At 38.9% G+C, this 12,500-nt stretch overlaps 2 protein-coding genes across 4 annotated transcripts in view; one reads left to right on the plus strand and one right to left on the minus strand.

Annotated features, from left to right (window-relative positions):
* Nucleotides 1-12,500, plus strand: part of ESRP2 (epithelial splicing regulatory protein 2) — a 112,351-nt gene that overhangs the window by 91,486 nt on the left and 8,365 nt on the right. The window contains exon 16 of one of the 2 annotated variants that reach the window (XM_084644233.1): nt 898-1,000. The exons of the other annotated variant lie outside the window; for it this stretch is intronic. Within the exon in view, the coding sequence (XP_084500359.1) occupies nt 898-987 (90 nt within the window). The 3' untranslated portion in view covers nt 988-1,000. The remainder of the gene's footprint in view (nt 1-897; nt 1,001-12,500) is intronic. 2 annotated transcript variants of the gene reach the window in all.
* Nucleotides 8,265-12,500, minus strand: part of NFATC3 (nuclear factor of activated T cells 3) — a 140,657-nt gene continuing 136,421 nt past the window's right edge. For both annotated transcript variants that reach the window (XM_084644227.1, XM_084644226.1), the window contains one exon: nt 8,265-12,407. In XM_084644227.1, the coding sequence (XP_084500353.1) occupies nt 12,286-12,407 (122 nt within the window). In that variant the 3' untranslated portion in view covers nt 8,265-12,285. The remainder of the gene's footprint in view (nt 12,408-12,500) is intronic.

Genomic DNA, 12,500 nt, shown 5'->3' on the forward strand with positions numbered 1-12,500 from the left:
CAAAATGCTTGGTACGCAACTAGATTTGTTCTTCATCTTCCCTCCTTTTTATAATCCTGATTTTCAGAAGTCAGATGAGAGGTTTCATAGAGTTTAAGGCCCAAAGAAATCATCAGCTCATGTAGTCTGTCCTCTTGTATATCCCAGCATTAGATTTCACCCTGATTGACCAAAACATTTCAGTCCTCAGGAAACTAAACTGCGTTATAGGCAGCAAACAGGAGAGACCAAAGTGCCTGCAATGGCAGAGAACTGAGTAAGTGAGATGATCCCAGCAGGCAAATGTCACCCTACAGAGGAAGGCAATCTTCCCCCCACTTTCCCTCCCTAACAATCTGAAATTGGGTGAAATTCCTTCCTGACTCCCAGATCTGGTGCTCGGTTAGACCCTGAGCATGTGAGTAAGAGACTCCAGCCAGGTATCTACAGAGGATTCTCTCTCACCTTAGAACTAGTCCACCTTTTTCATGTCTTATCTCCAGCTCTGGCCACTATCTCATGCTTCAGAGGAAGTCTTCCCCCCCCACCCCTGCTCCTGTTTAGCCAATTTGTTGTACATCTGTGGATGGATGGAGTAGGGATGCTTCCTGATGTTTTCGGGTGACCAGATGAAGCCCTGAAACATGACATTTGATTTTAGTTATGTTAATGCAGAGCTGCAAATCTTCTGAGCATTCGAAGGTGAATTATTAAGTATACTTTCTCTCTGATAAGTAAAGCTATATACATGTCTCTGGTAGAAGCAGAATGATGGAAATGAATGCATGTGGTACATTGCCTTATCTTTGCATATTACAGGCAAGGAACATATACCTTTTTCAAGTGTTTGACACCTTTATTGAGAGAGTGATTTACTCAGGAACAGGAATAAGATTTTTTTTTTTCTATCAATACTAGGGAGCATTGACTACAAATATCTTGTTGTCCCAGACCTTCCCAGCAGATGTCGCTACTGTGACAATTTTCCCAAACAGTAGCTCAAGATAGAAAATGTAAACAGGTAAGCATCACAAGCTTTCCTACACAGTCAGAATCTGCTGAAACAGCAGGAGGAAATCTTAACTGCAACTCCACTGTGTAAAGTTTAGCTCTATTGCCGTTAGGTAGGATTAGCTAATGTTACTGTATTTTTGTTACATCATTCTTTGCAACAGAAATGAGTTAGGTAATCATAGTCAGAAATTAATAACCAAATCCTAGAATGGCTAGTTCCATAGTCTCCCTGTGGTGTTCTTGCACTTAATGCCTAAAATAGGAAATGAAAAGTAAAAAAGCTAAATTATAAAAATCAGCTAACTGAAAGGTGGATATGAAGCCTTTAGTTTCCTGTGTACACTGTCACATACAGAGATGCTATCTCCTAAGATCTGTCCCATTTTTCTCACTACACCTTCAATATAAGATCACATTTGTTTATGACTAATACTACCATGAATCTGTGTATGAAACTGAAATGTTTTAGAAATTGCCATTTCTTAACCATCACACCTTTGTAATGGCTTCGTATAGGAGCCCACTAGGAGCATGTAAATGTTTCCCATCTCTTCTTAACAGATGAAAATACATACAATACAAAGTTAAAAAGGGTTGTGGTGTCAGATCATTGACAAAGGGTGGAAACCTGGGTTATGAATCAGACAGCAGGGTTCGATGCTAAACTCAATCAGTGAAGTCACAATCAGGTACCTGTTGGAGTCTCAAGTACTTTTCAGTTTAACCATAACAAGAAATTATTCTCATCTGTGCTTTCTGCTACACTCTGCTAGAGAGCCTGAACGTTCATTCATGTAATCCAGCACTTCATCACATAGTTAACATTTTAATATCCTTGTACTAAGAGCTTTCCAAAGTGGTCCGTTCCCTGAAGAGCTAAATATAAAGACGAGAGCTCAAGCAACAAACTACAACACAAAGTAATCAGGGTATAGGGACTGGAGAAGAAGCATGTGCCTTACAAAGTATCCTGCATCTCTCCGGTCTTCCTCTCGCCCCATAAGGGAGAAATGGGGCTTTGAAGCAGAAGGCAGGGGGAGAGAGGCTGGCAAGGGAGGGATTGTTAAGGGGGGGGGGGGGTCAGTAGCCAGTAAGGTGAGAAGAAGGACTATCCACATTAAAAATGATGAAAGCACAGTCAGTGATGCCCAGGGCAGTGGGAAGGGTCCTCCGCACAAGCGAGGGGGTGACATTTTTTTTGAGTCAGAGGAAGGGAGAGAAGGAAGTGTCCAATTCATGCCCCACAGGCATGCCGTTTTCTCCCTCAGCTGAGGAGCCCAAGCCTGGTGCTCTTGGGAGAGTGCCGCATCATAAGTGTGCCATTGCTGTTGTCCTGGTATGGAAGGGCCTCTCTTTTGCTACCATTGCTCCAGATCCTGCGTCGTAGAAAGAACCCGAACCACGGACTTTCCTCAGCAGGGTTGCCACCTCTGTGTAGTTATCTGGAAGGACAAAATGCTCCTTTCACAGCATTGCTATTTTGCTGGAAAAAAATTTGGGTCCAGCTACCCCACAGGACATGGAACAGATGTGAAAATTGGCATGGGTGTCAGCCTGAGTCCTCAGGGTTAGTTACAATTTTCATCATTTAGTCTTCCCATGACTGGAGTACATATTCTCTAACCCCCTAATGAACCAGTCTTCAGCTGTCTTAGATCTTAGCTGTATACAGTGGTGTTGCAGCTGTGGTGTCCCAGGCTATTAGAGACAAGGTGGGGTGAGCTAATATCTTTTATGGGACCAATTTCTGTTGGTGAGAGGTTTCCACAGAGCTCTTCTTTTGGTCACCTGAAGAAGAGCTGTGTGTAAGTTTGAAAGCTTGATCCAATAAAAGATATTACCTCACCCACCTTGTGTCTCTCATCGGTCTCAGCTTCTTTTCTCTAAATAGCTACAAAGCATTGATCTAGATTACTAATGTTACTGTATACACTAATTACATACCTAATTATAGTGAAAAAATGTGGAATAGTGTTCAAACATCAAGCACTATATTTAGTAAATCTCACGTATAATTACTTAGCACTGAATCACTGGCACAGTGGCCAGCCTTTCTAGTCTATAAATAGGGACTATCAGTAAAGATGAACAGTCCCCACTCTGAATAGGTGACTAATCCTAAATTGATCAGTGCTCTCTGTGAGTGAGATCCTTGCCTGCCCCACCCAGACAGGTGCAATATTGCCAACCAAAGACTATAGATCTAGCCTAAATTTGGAATTTGCTCACCTGTGAGATAGGAGTATGTGTAATTGTATTAACCTCCTAGGTAGCTAGAAAACACTGAGTTCATAACCAATTAATCTTTCTGTAGCTCATTAAGTTGCTTGGAAGAGATCAGTCTTTTCAAAATAAGCAACCTTACTGAGGTTCCGACTTGTCCTTCACCTTCCAAGAAATCTGTGTAGCATAAGCTGACTAGTTCTTGGATTGATGCTCAAAATTACTGCATTTTATTTAAACTCTCCATTAGGACTGTATGTGAACCGTCTGTGCACTGGGGAAAGGAATCACTACATAAGCACAAGTTCCAAGGACTGCAACAGGGGTAGCAGTGATTGGATCTGTAGTAACAGAGCTCCAGAAGCCTGAATCCACAATGCAAGCAGTGCAGATGGACGGAAGCTTCCCAAGCTTCCGTAGTCACATATTGGTTGATTACTCACTTTTTGCAAGCGAAATAGATTTCACCCACTAACTTGAATTCCATAAAAATAGTATTCTAAATTTCTGAAAGTATTAAGGTGCAGGTTGGGACATCTTGTAGAAATACTGTTTAGCTCTTTTTAATAAGAATGAGGAGTACTTGTGGAACCTTAGAGACTAACAAATTTATTTGAGCATAAGCTTTCGTGGGCTAAAACCCACTTCATCAGAGTGCAGTGGAAAATACAGTGGAAAAGTTCATTCAGTGCAGTGGAATGCAGTGGAAAATACAGTAGAAATATATACATACACAGAGAGAGAACATGGAAAAAATGGGTGTCTTTTACATACACACTATAACGAGAGGTATCAGTCAAGGTGGGTTATTAACAGCAGGAGAAAAACCCTTTTGTAGTGATAATCAAGACGGCCCATTTCCACCAGTTGACAAGAAGGTGCGAGTAACAGTAGGGGGAAAAATAAGCATGGGGAAATAGTTTTACTTTGTGTAATGACCCATCCACTCCCCATCTTTATTCAAGCCTAATTTAATGGTGTCCGGGTTTGCAAATTAATTATAATTCAGCAGTTTCTCATTGAAGTCTGTGTTTGAAGTTTTTTTGTTGTAGTATTGCAGGTTTTAGGTCTGTAATCGAGTGACCAGAGAGAGCGAAGTGTTCTCCAACTGGTTTTTGAATGTTATAATTCTTGACGTCTGATTTGTGTCTGTCTGTTCTTTTAAGTAGAGACTGTCTGGTTTGGCCAATGTACAGGGGCATTGCTGGCACATATCACATTGGTAGATGTGCAGGTGAACAAGCCTTTGAGAGCGTGGCTGATGTGATTAAGTGCTACGATGATGTCCCCTGAATAGATATGTGGACACAGTTGGCAACAGGCTTTGGTGCAAGGATTCTACTGGCTGTAGAATGACCGTGCCTAATAGGGTACAGAATGTGAGCGAGGCCAAACAGCAAAAATTAAGATGTTTGTACTCCAATGCGAGGAGCGTAGGTAACAAAATGGAGGAACTAGAGCTACTGGTGCAAGAAGTGAAACCAGATATTCTAGGGATAACAGAAACATGGTGGAATAGTCGTCATGACTGGACTACAGGTATTGAAGGGTATGTGCTGTTTAGGAAAGACCGAAATAAAGGTAAAGGTGGTGGAGTAGCATTGTATATCAATGATGAGGTAGAATGTAAAGAAATAAGAAGCGATGAAATGGATATGACTGAGTCCGTCTGGGCAAAAATTACATTGGGGAAGAAAACTATTAGAGCCTCCCCTGGGACAGTGCTTGGGGTGTGCTATAGACCGCCGGGATCTAATTTGCATATGGATAGAGCCCTTTTTAATGTTTTTAATAAAGTAAATACTAATGGAAACTGTGTGATCATGGGAGACTTTAACTTCCCAAATATAGACTGGAGGACGAGTGCTAGTAATAATAATAGGGCTCATTTTCTTAGATGCGATAGCTGATGGATTCCTTCATCAAGTAGTTGCTGAACCGACTAGAGGGGATCCATTTTAGATTTGGTTTTGGTGAGTAGTGAGGAGAAATGTAGGGGATAATCTTGGCTCAAGTGATCATGAACTAATTCAGTTCAAACTGAAGGAAAGGATTAACAAAAATAAATCTGCAACTAGGGTTTTTGATGTCAAAAGAGCTGACTTTCAAAAATTAAGGAAATTAGTTAGGGAAGTGGATTGGACTGAAGAATTTATGGATCTAAAGGTAGAGGAGGCCTGGGATTATTTTAAATCAAAGCTGCAGAAGCTATCGGAAGCCTGCATCCCAAGAAAGGGGAAAAAATTCATAGGCAGGAGTTGTAGACCAAGCTGGATGAGCAAGCATCTCAGAGAGGTGATTAAGAAAAAGCAGAAAGCATACAGGGAGTGGAAGAAGGGAGGGATCAGCAAGGAAAGCTACCTTACTGAGGTCAGAACACGTAGGGATAAAGTGAGACAGGCTAAAAGTCAAGTAGAGTTGGACCTTGCAAAGGGAATTAAAACCAATAGTAAAAGGTTCTATAGCCATATAAATAAGAAAGAAGTGGGACCGCTAAACACTGAGGATGGAGTGGAGGTTAAAGATAATCTTGGCATGGCCCAATATCTAAACAAATACTCTGCCTCAGTCTTTAATAAGACTAAAGAGGATCTTAGGGATAATGGTAGCATGACAAATGGGAATGAGGATATGGAGGTAGACGCGAAACTCAAACAGCTTAATGGGACTAAATCAGGGGGCCCAGATAATCTTGATCCAAGAATATTAAAGGAATTGGCACATGAAATTGCAAGCCCATTAGCAAGAATTTTTAATGAATCTGTAAACTCAGGGGTTGTACTGTATGATTGGAGAATTGCTAACATAGTTCCTATTTTTAAGAAAGGGAAAAAAAGTGATCCGGGTAATTATAGGCCTGTTAGTTTGACATCTGTAGTATGCAAGGTCTTGGAAAAAATTTTGAAGGAGAAGGTAGTTAAGGACATTGAAGTCAATGGTAAATGGGACAAAATACAACATGGTTTTTACAAAAGGTAGATCATGCCAAACCAACCTGATCTCCTTCTTTGAGAAAGTAACAGATTTTTTTAGACAAAGGAAACACCGTGGATCTAATTTACCTAGATTTCAGTAAGGCATTTGATACCGTGTCACATGGGGAATTATTAGTTAAATTGGATAAGATGGGGATCAATAGGAAAATTGAAAGGTGGATAAGGAATTGGTTAAAGGGGAGACTACAACGGGTCCTAGTGAAAGGTGAACTGTCAGGCTGGAGGGAGGTTACCAGTGGAGTTCCTCAAGGATCAGTTTTGGGACCAATCTTATTTAATCTTTTTATTACTGACCTCGGCACAAAAAGTGAGAGCGTGCTACTAAAGTTTGCGGATGATACAAAGCTGGGAGGTATTGCCAATTTAGAGGACAGGGATATCTTACAGGAGGATCTGGATGACCTTGTAAACTGGAGTAATAAGATGAAATTTAATAGTGAGAAGTGCAAGGTCATGCATTTAGGGATTAATAACAAGAATTTTAGTTATAAGCTAGGGATGCATCAATTAGAAGTAATGGAGGAGGAAAAGGACCTTGGAGTATTGATTGATCATAGGATGACTATGAGCCGCCAATGTGATATGGCCATGAAAAAAGCTAAGGCGGTCTTGGGATGCATCAGGAGACGTATTTCCAGTAGGGATAAGGAGGTTTTAGTACTGTTATACAAAGCATTGGTGAGACCTCACCTGGAATACTGTGTGCAGTTCTGGTCTCCCATGTTTAAGTAGTATGAATTCAAACTGGAACAGGTACAGAGAAGGGCTACTAGGATGATCCGAGGAATGGAAAACTTGTCTTATGAAAGGAGACTTAAGGAGCTTGGCTTGTTTAGCCTAACTAAAAGAAGGTTGAGGGGAGAGATGATTGCTCTCTATAAATCTATCAGAGGGATAAATACCAGAGAGGAATTATTTAAGCTCAGTATCAATGTGGACACAAGAACAAATGGATATAAACTGGCCACCAGGAAGTTTAGATTTGAAATTAGACAAAGGTTTCTAACCATCAGAGGAGTGAAGTTTTGGAATAGCCTTCCAAGGGAAGCAGCAGGGACAAAAGATCTATCTGGCTTTAAGATTAAACTCTAAGTTTATGGAGGAGATGGTATGATGGGATAACATGGTTTTGGTAATTAAATATTCATGGTAAATAGGCCTAATGGCCTGTGATGGGATATTAGATGGGGTGGGAGCAGAGTTACCCAGGAAAGAATTTTCTATAGTATCTGGCTGATGAATCTTGCCCATATGCTCAGGGTTTAGCCGATCACCATATTTGGGGTCAGGAAGGAATTTTCCTCCAGGGCAGATTGGAAGAGGCCCTGGAGGTTTTTCACCTTCCTCTGTAGCATGGGGCACAGGTCACTTGCTGGAGGATTCTCTGCTCCTTGAAGTCTTTAAACTATGATTTGAGGACTTCAATAGCACAGATATAGGTGTGAGGTTTTTTTGCAGGAGTGGTGGGTGAAATTCTGTGGCCTGCATTGTGCAGGAGGGCAGACTAGATGATCATAAAGGTCCCTTCTGACCTAAATATCTATGATAGGTTCCTGGGTTGTTGTGTGGTTGCTGGTAAGTATTTGCTTCGGGGGGCTGGCCTGTCTTACAAGCTCTTGACATGGTCACTACTTTGTTTTTATACTGCATTTATCACCACAGTAACATAAGCACCTCAGCAGTATAACGAAACAAGTGCTAGTCCAGTGTCCGTCATTTAGATACAGACTTCCACAAGGTCTAGGAATATTTTAATGGTGGTTCTCAAACTGTCACCTTTAGAACTGCTTCTCTCCTTGTGTTGAAGCAACTGTTAGTGTTTACACAGTGATGGCTAATTTTAACCTAGTCCTGGGCTCTTCAGGTTTTTAGATGCTCTAGTGTTGTCCCACCCACCCTTTGTCAATCACCTCTTGGCATCTGGCATAGCAACATCTGGTTTCTCTTTGGTATAAATTCAGGCGTAATCAGATTTCCAGATGAAATCAAAATCAGAAGAATGAAACCTGTGCGAGGACAGAAGTCTGCAAGCATAGAGCAGATTCAGTGCTGATAAACCATGTTTATTTCCCCTCTCACCCTGCACAACAGTCTATGTGAACAAACAATTCAACACACTTTAATACACTGGATGTATGTTCCTTTGGCATTTTTAGTCCTAATATCCTTACATGCAACCAAGCCTTTTTTTTGTGGCTGTGGAATCAGGAGGTGACGGGGGAGAGGAGGCACAAAAGCTAGAACTGATGCATGAAACTGAATATTCACCACCTTTTGACAAAATACTGAAGAAAACATCTTGCCTCTAATGACAGCAAATAAGGCTATAATTTTATGAATGAAAGATTACAGTTTACCATGGAGGGAAAAAAAGGTACAATAGTGACTTTCATAATTTCATTCTAAATGGAAACATCTTTAACTGCGTGAGCTTGATACTCAAGCACCTGAATTATTAGTGGCATTAACCAGCAGTTTGTATACTCTCCCATTATGCTTTACCAAGGCTAATTCACTCTGAACTGCAAGAGTATTGGCCATTTCAGTCCAGGGCTAGTTTGTACCAAAATATGCAGCCATTTGGTACCCCAAATAGCAGTACAACATAGCTGTCCAGCAGTGTAAGACTAGTGGATTAAAAACAATTTTACTCAACTCTTACAGAGGTGATATTTCAATAAACAGTGACACATTATGTATTTTCTTATTTATTTCAACACTATGATTTAAGAGCCTAAAATACAAGTTCTTCCCTTTGTATTTCTCAAATAGCACTGCAATCATAACTTACAAAATGTTTAAAATACAAAATGTACATGAAATTACAATACAAGGCTCTGTAAACATCTAGAACTTAATCTTTAGTCAATGTTTATTGTCCCATATTCTTAAATATAAAACTTCAATTTGAACAATTTCCAAACCTCAAGGAATGACATCCATTATGTGTATCAAAAATAGAGTTTCAAAGCTTTGTTTGCATCAGAACAAAATTGTCATTTTTCTCTTTGGTTTACAAAGGATGGCAGTTCCACTGATAGAATTATAAGATTGCCAGGTTTGTGGTTAAATTCAGAAACTTAAGTTACTTTTCCAAGGCCCACATCTAATGTGCCAAATACTTCTCAATCTTTATTCTTAACATTGATCCTCCATAGAAGACAGACTACTATTAAGGCTTTCCTTCATGTTTAAAATCTAAACATCAGTATGGAAAGCAGGGACTGAGGAAGGGCAAGAAAGTGGATGCCAACAAATTATCAAGTCACAAGGTATTGTAAAATTAAATTTGCATAGTCCAATGGAGATTGTGTGCTTTTAACAGTCTTTACAGTATCACACAAGCCAAAATAAAATTAAGACCCTTGTACTGAAGCTTTTAGAAGGCAAATACAAAAACTGCTTTAGTATCCAAAAGCTATATTTTTTTTAAATAGGAAAGCATCTCTAGGTCTACAGGCATCAAGGTATTTAAAGGCATCAGAAGATTTAGTGCATAGCAACTCTGGATTGTATGGGCTCGCATATTTTAGGTACAGTATGACTTCCAGCTACTCACTCAAAGGACCTGCAAGGAGAAGAGGCTGTACCAGTCGTTAGGAGCACAAAACCCACACAAGTATGAAAAGTTCAAAATTAGAGTCCTCCCACAAGTATTGATTGATTCAACAGACCCAGTACATTAAATGAAAATTGGAACACACCTTGCACCAGCACACAACCTAAAGAGTTACACAGCTTACAGTGATTTAAACAGTGTTCTAAAAATGTAACTTGCTGTATTTCTGAACACTTCAGTGTTTTAGCACGTTTAAAGTTAAGAGTAGGGATAGTAACTAAAGAAGCACCTGAGGGACAGTTACAATTCTTTTCAAATGATAGAACTGCCAAAATAACTATTTTGAGAGACACTTACACTAATGTACAGTACATTAACTGAAAGGATGCTTAGCTTCCCAGAATACATAGTTTGTCAGAAATGAATTGACCTGTATAGTGGCCTTAACTTATTCGAAAAAAAAAATTAAAATAAGATTTACCACCATGGTAGTCCTAGATAACATTTTAAAAATTGCATGTTTCCTTAGAAGGAAGTTCCATTTCCACCAACTTTTCAAATGTATGTCTTTTCTAAAGCTCCATGATCCAACAAATACAAAGATATATTTTATCTCGTTAACAGTATTGCTAGAACATTACATCTAGACATGTATAGCACATTGGTATTTCATATGCAAGAGGTTCTATGTAAACTTCCCCCTGCTGCTCTGCCAATACATGTGCCTCCACAAAACCTATATTTACTCTAGTGGGTTTTTATTCCTAATGACCTCAATAATGGAGTCCATTTAAGACTTTCTTTGTGTTACTGTAACTTAACATATATAGACAAAACAGCTTCATTTTTTCAAAACAAGGGCCTGTCCTGTACATGTATTGATTGCAATGAAAATACCCTCAAATATCTGAATTCAATGTAATCATCCCCTTATAATCAAAGTTGAATATATTTGCTTTTCATTGGAACCAGAATGAATCATGGTTATTTCAACAGAAGAACAGAAATCTGAACTAAAACCAATTTCAAGTATGAAAGTGTACTTCTGATCTTACTTTGCTATATATGAATCTCTCTCATTTTTTGTATACCCTGTATGTTCCACATCAGATAGGTCTGTAAACTACAACCTCTTGGGAAATACTTAATGTGGCCTAAATAGGCTGTTTCAGATCCTTTCCTAGGTTTTTAATCAGAGGCCTGAGGTTTTAAAAGCCATGTAGTGTAAACATTACTATCTGATGAAGTGGGTAGGTGAGGAAAATGCATCATTTCATACAAACTGTAAGGGATTAATACCACAGTCATTGTCTCATACACTATTTTCCTTTGAAATAAACTCTGCTTTATAAATTTACCTTTTAACTACGGGCAAATTACTCAAATGTATTTCCTTTAACACCCTCATTCATAGTAAGTTTCTTTTTAGCAGATAAAAGTTCATAGTTCAAATTTAAGATACTGCCATGTCAAAGTGGCATGATTTAGGCAGATGAACATATAGAATAGGGATGTAAGCAAATGATTTACTGCATGGAAAATATTAGAGCCACTGAAGATTGGTGTATTTCAAAACAGTATTTCATAGGGATAAAACACTTATTAAATCCTCTGCAAATATCAAAATCCCCCCTTATCTAACATGGCTTTGAAATTAAGGTTCTTTACATCAAAATCCTAGTTTTTCAATTTGACTACAAATGTATCGTTTCTATGAAAAAGCTATTTCAGTAAGGAGCCTGTGTTAAAGTACAGGAAGATTATCCATATAGTTATAAAAGTTAAATTTTGGAATGTCATTTCTATCCCAACACTTCCATGATGGAATGGTCTCTTTGCAGCCTATCAAATAACATTTTCAGTTTATAAAGAAGTGCAGATCTACATTTGGCTTGGCTTCCTATGAATCAAAGAAAGAAAACACTAAAGTATTTTTATACACAGTGGCTTCCAAGGCATTGGCTTAAGATGACAGGTTGGTTGGTATTTTTTTGCCTCTGGAAGATTTCATTATAAAATTATCTTTTAAACAATAAGCTTAAAGGCTGTTCAGAATGACCAAGGTGTACAAAACTGTCAATTACAATTCTACTACTTCTTCTAAGGGAAAGAGCAGCACACTGAAGATGTGTATTAAATTTTTCTCCACATTCAGTACTGTGAATATTATAAGAGCAAAACTAACATCTCCACACATTTTAAGCACTTACAATATAAAAGTATTCTATGTAAAACAGCAAAGCTCAATTTTTAAACAGTTAAAATATCTTGTCTTGCTTCGTTGTGTCCATTTACTCAGTCTTTTTTACAGCACTCGAGGAATTAGAATTAGAATGCTCGGTCTCTACATCAAATGTAACCCACTAAAAGGGCTATGCAAGGATCCATTGTTCCAGTTTATAAAAGGCCACAAGAGTTGGAAGCACAGTGCGGGTAAGAGAAGGGGATGAAGAAGAAATATTCAGAGAAAACTTGAAAGATTTCATGGTCATTTAGTTGCAAGCTTAGCTGCTTTTAGACTTCATCTGATATTCTTGTCTCCAGAGATCCAGGGCATGTAGGTGGAGATTGGCCAGCCACTGTTGCTCCATGTGACACTGAGATCTGTGACATATCTCTTCCTATGATCTCATTCACTAAAAAAATAAAAAGTATAAAAAGTTATACAATTATAACTTACAGCTACTGTAAATATACCTATCTGATGGCTGGGTGTTAGTATACCCTTC

Source organism: Lepidochelys olivacea (genome assembly GCF_965140295.1).
Source record: "Lepidochelys olivacea isolate rLepOli2 genome assembly, chromosome: 12".
NCBI lineage: Eukaryota > Metazoa > Chordata > Testudines > Cheloniidae > Lepidochelys > Lepidochelys olivacea.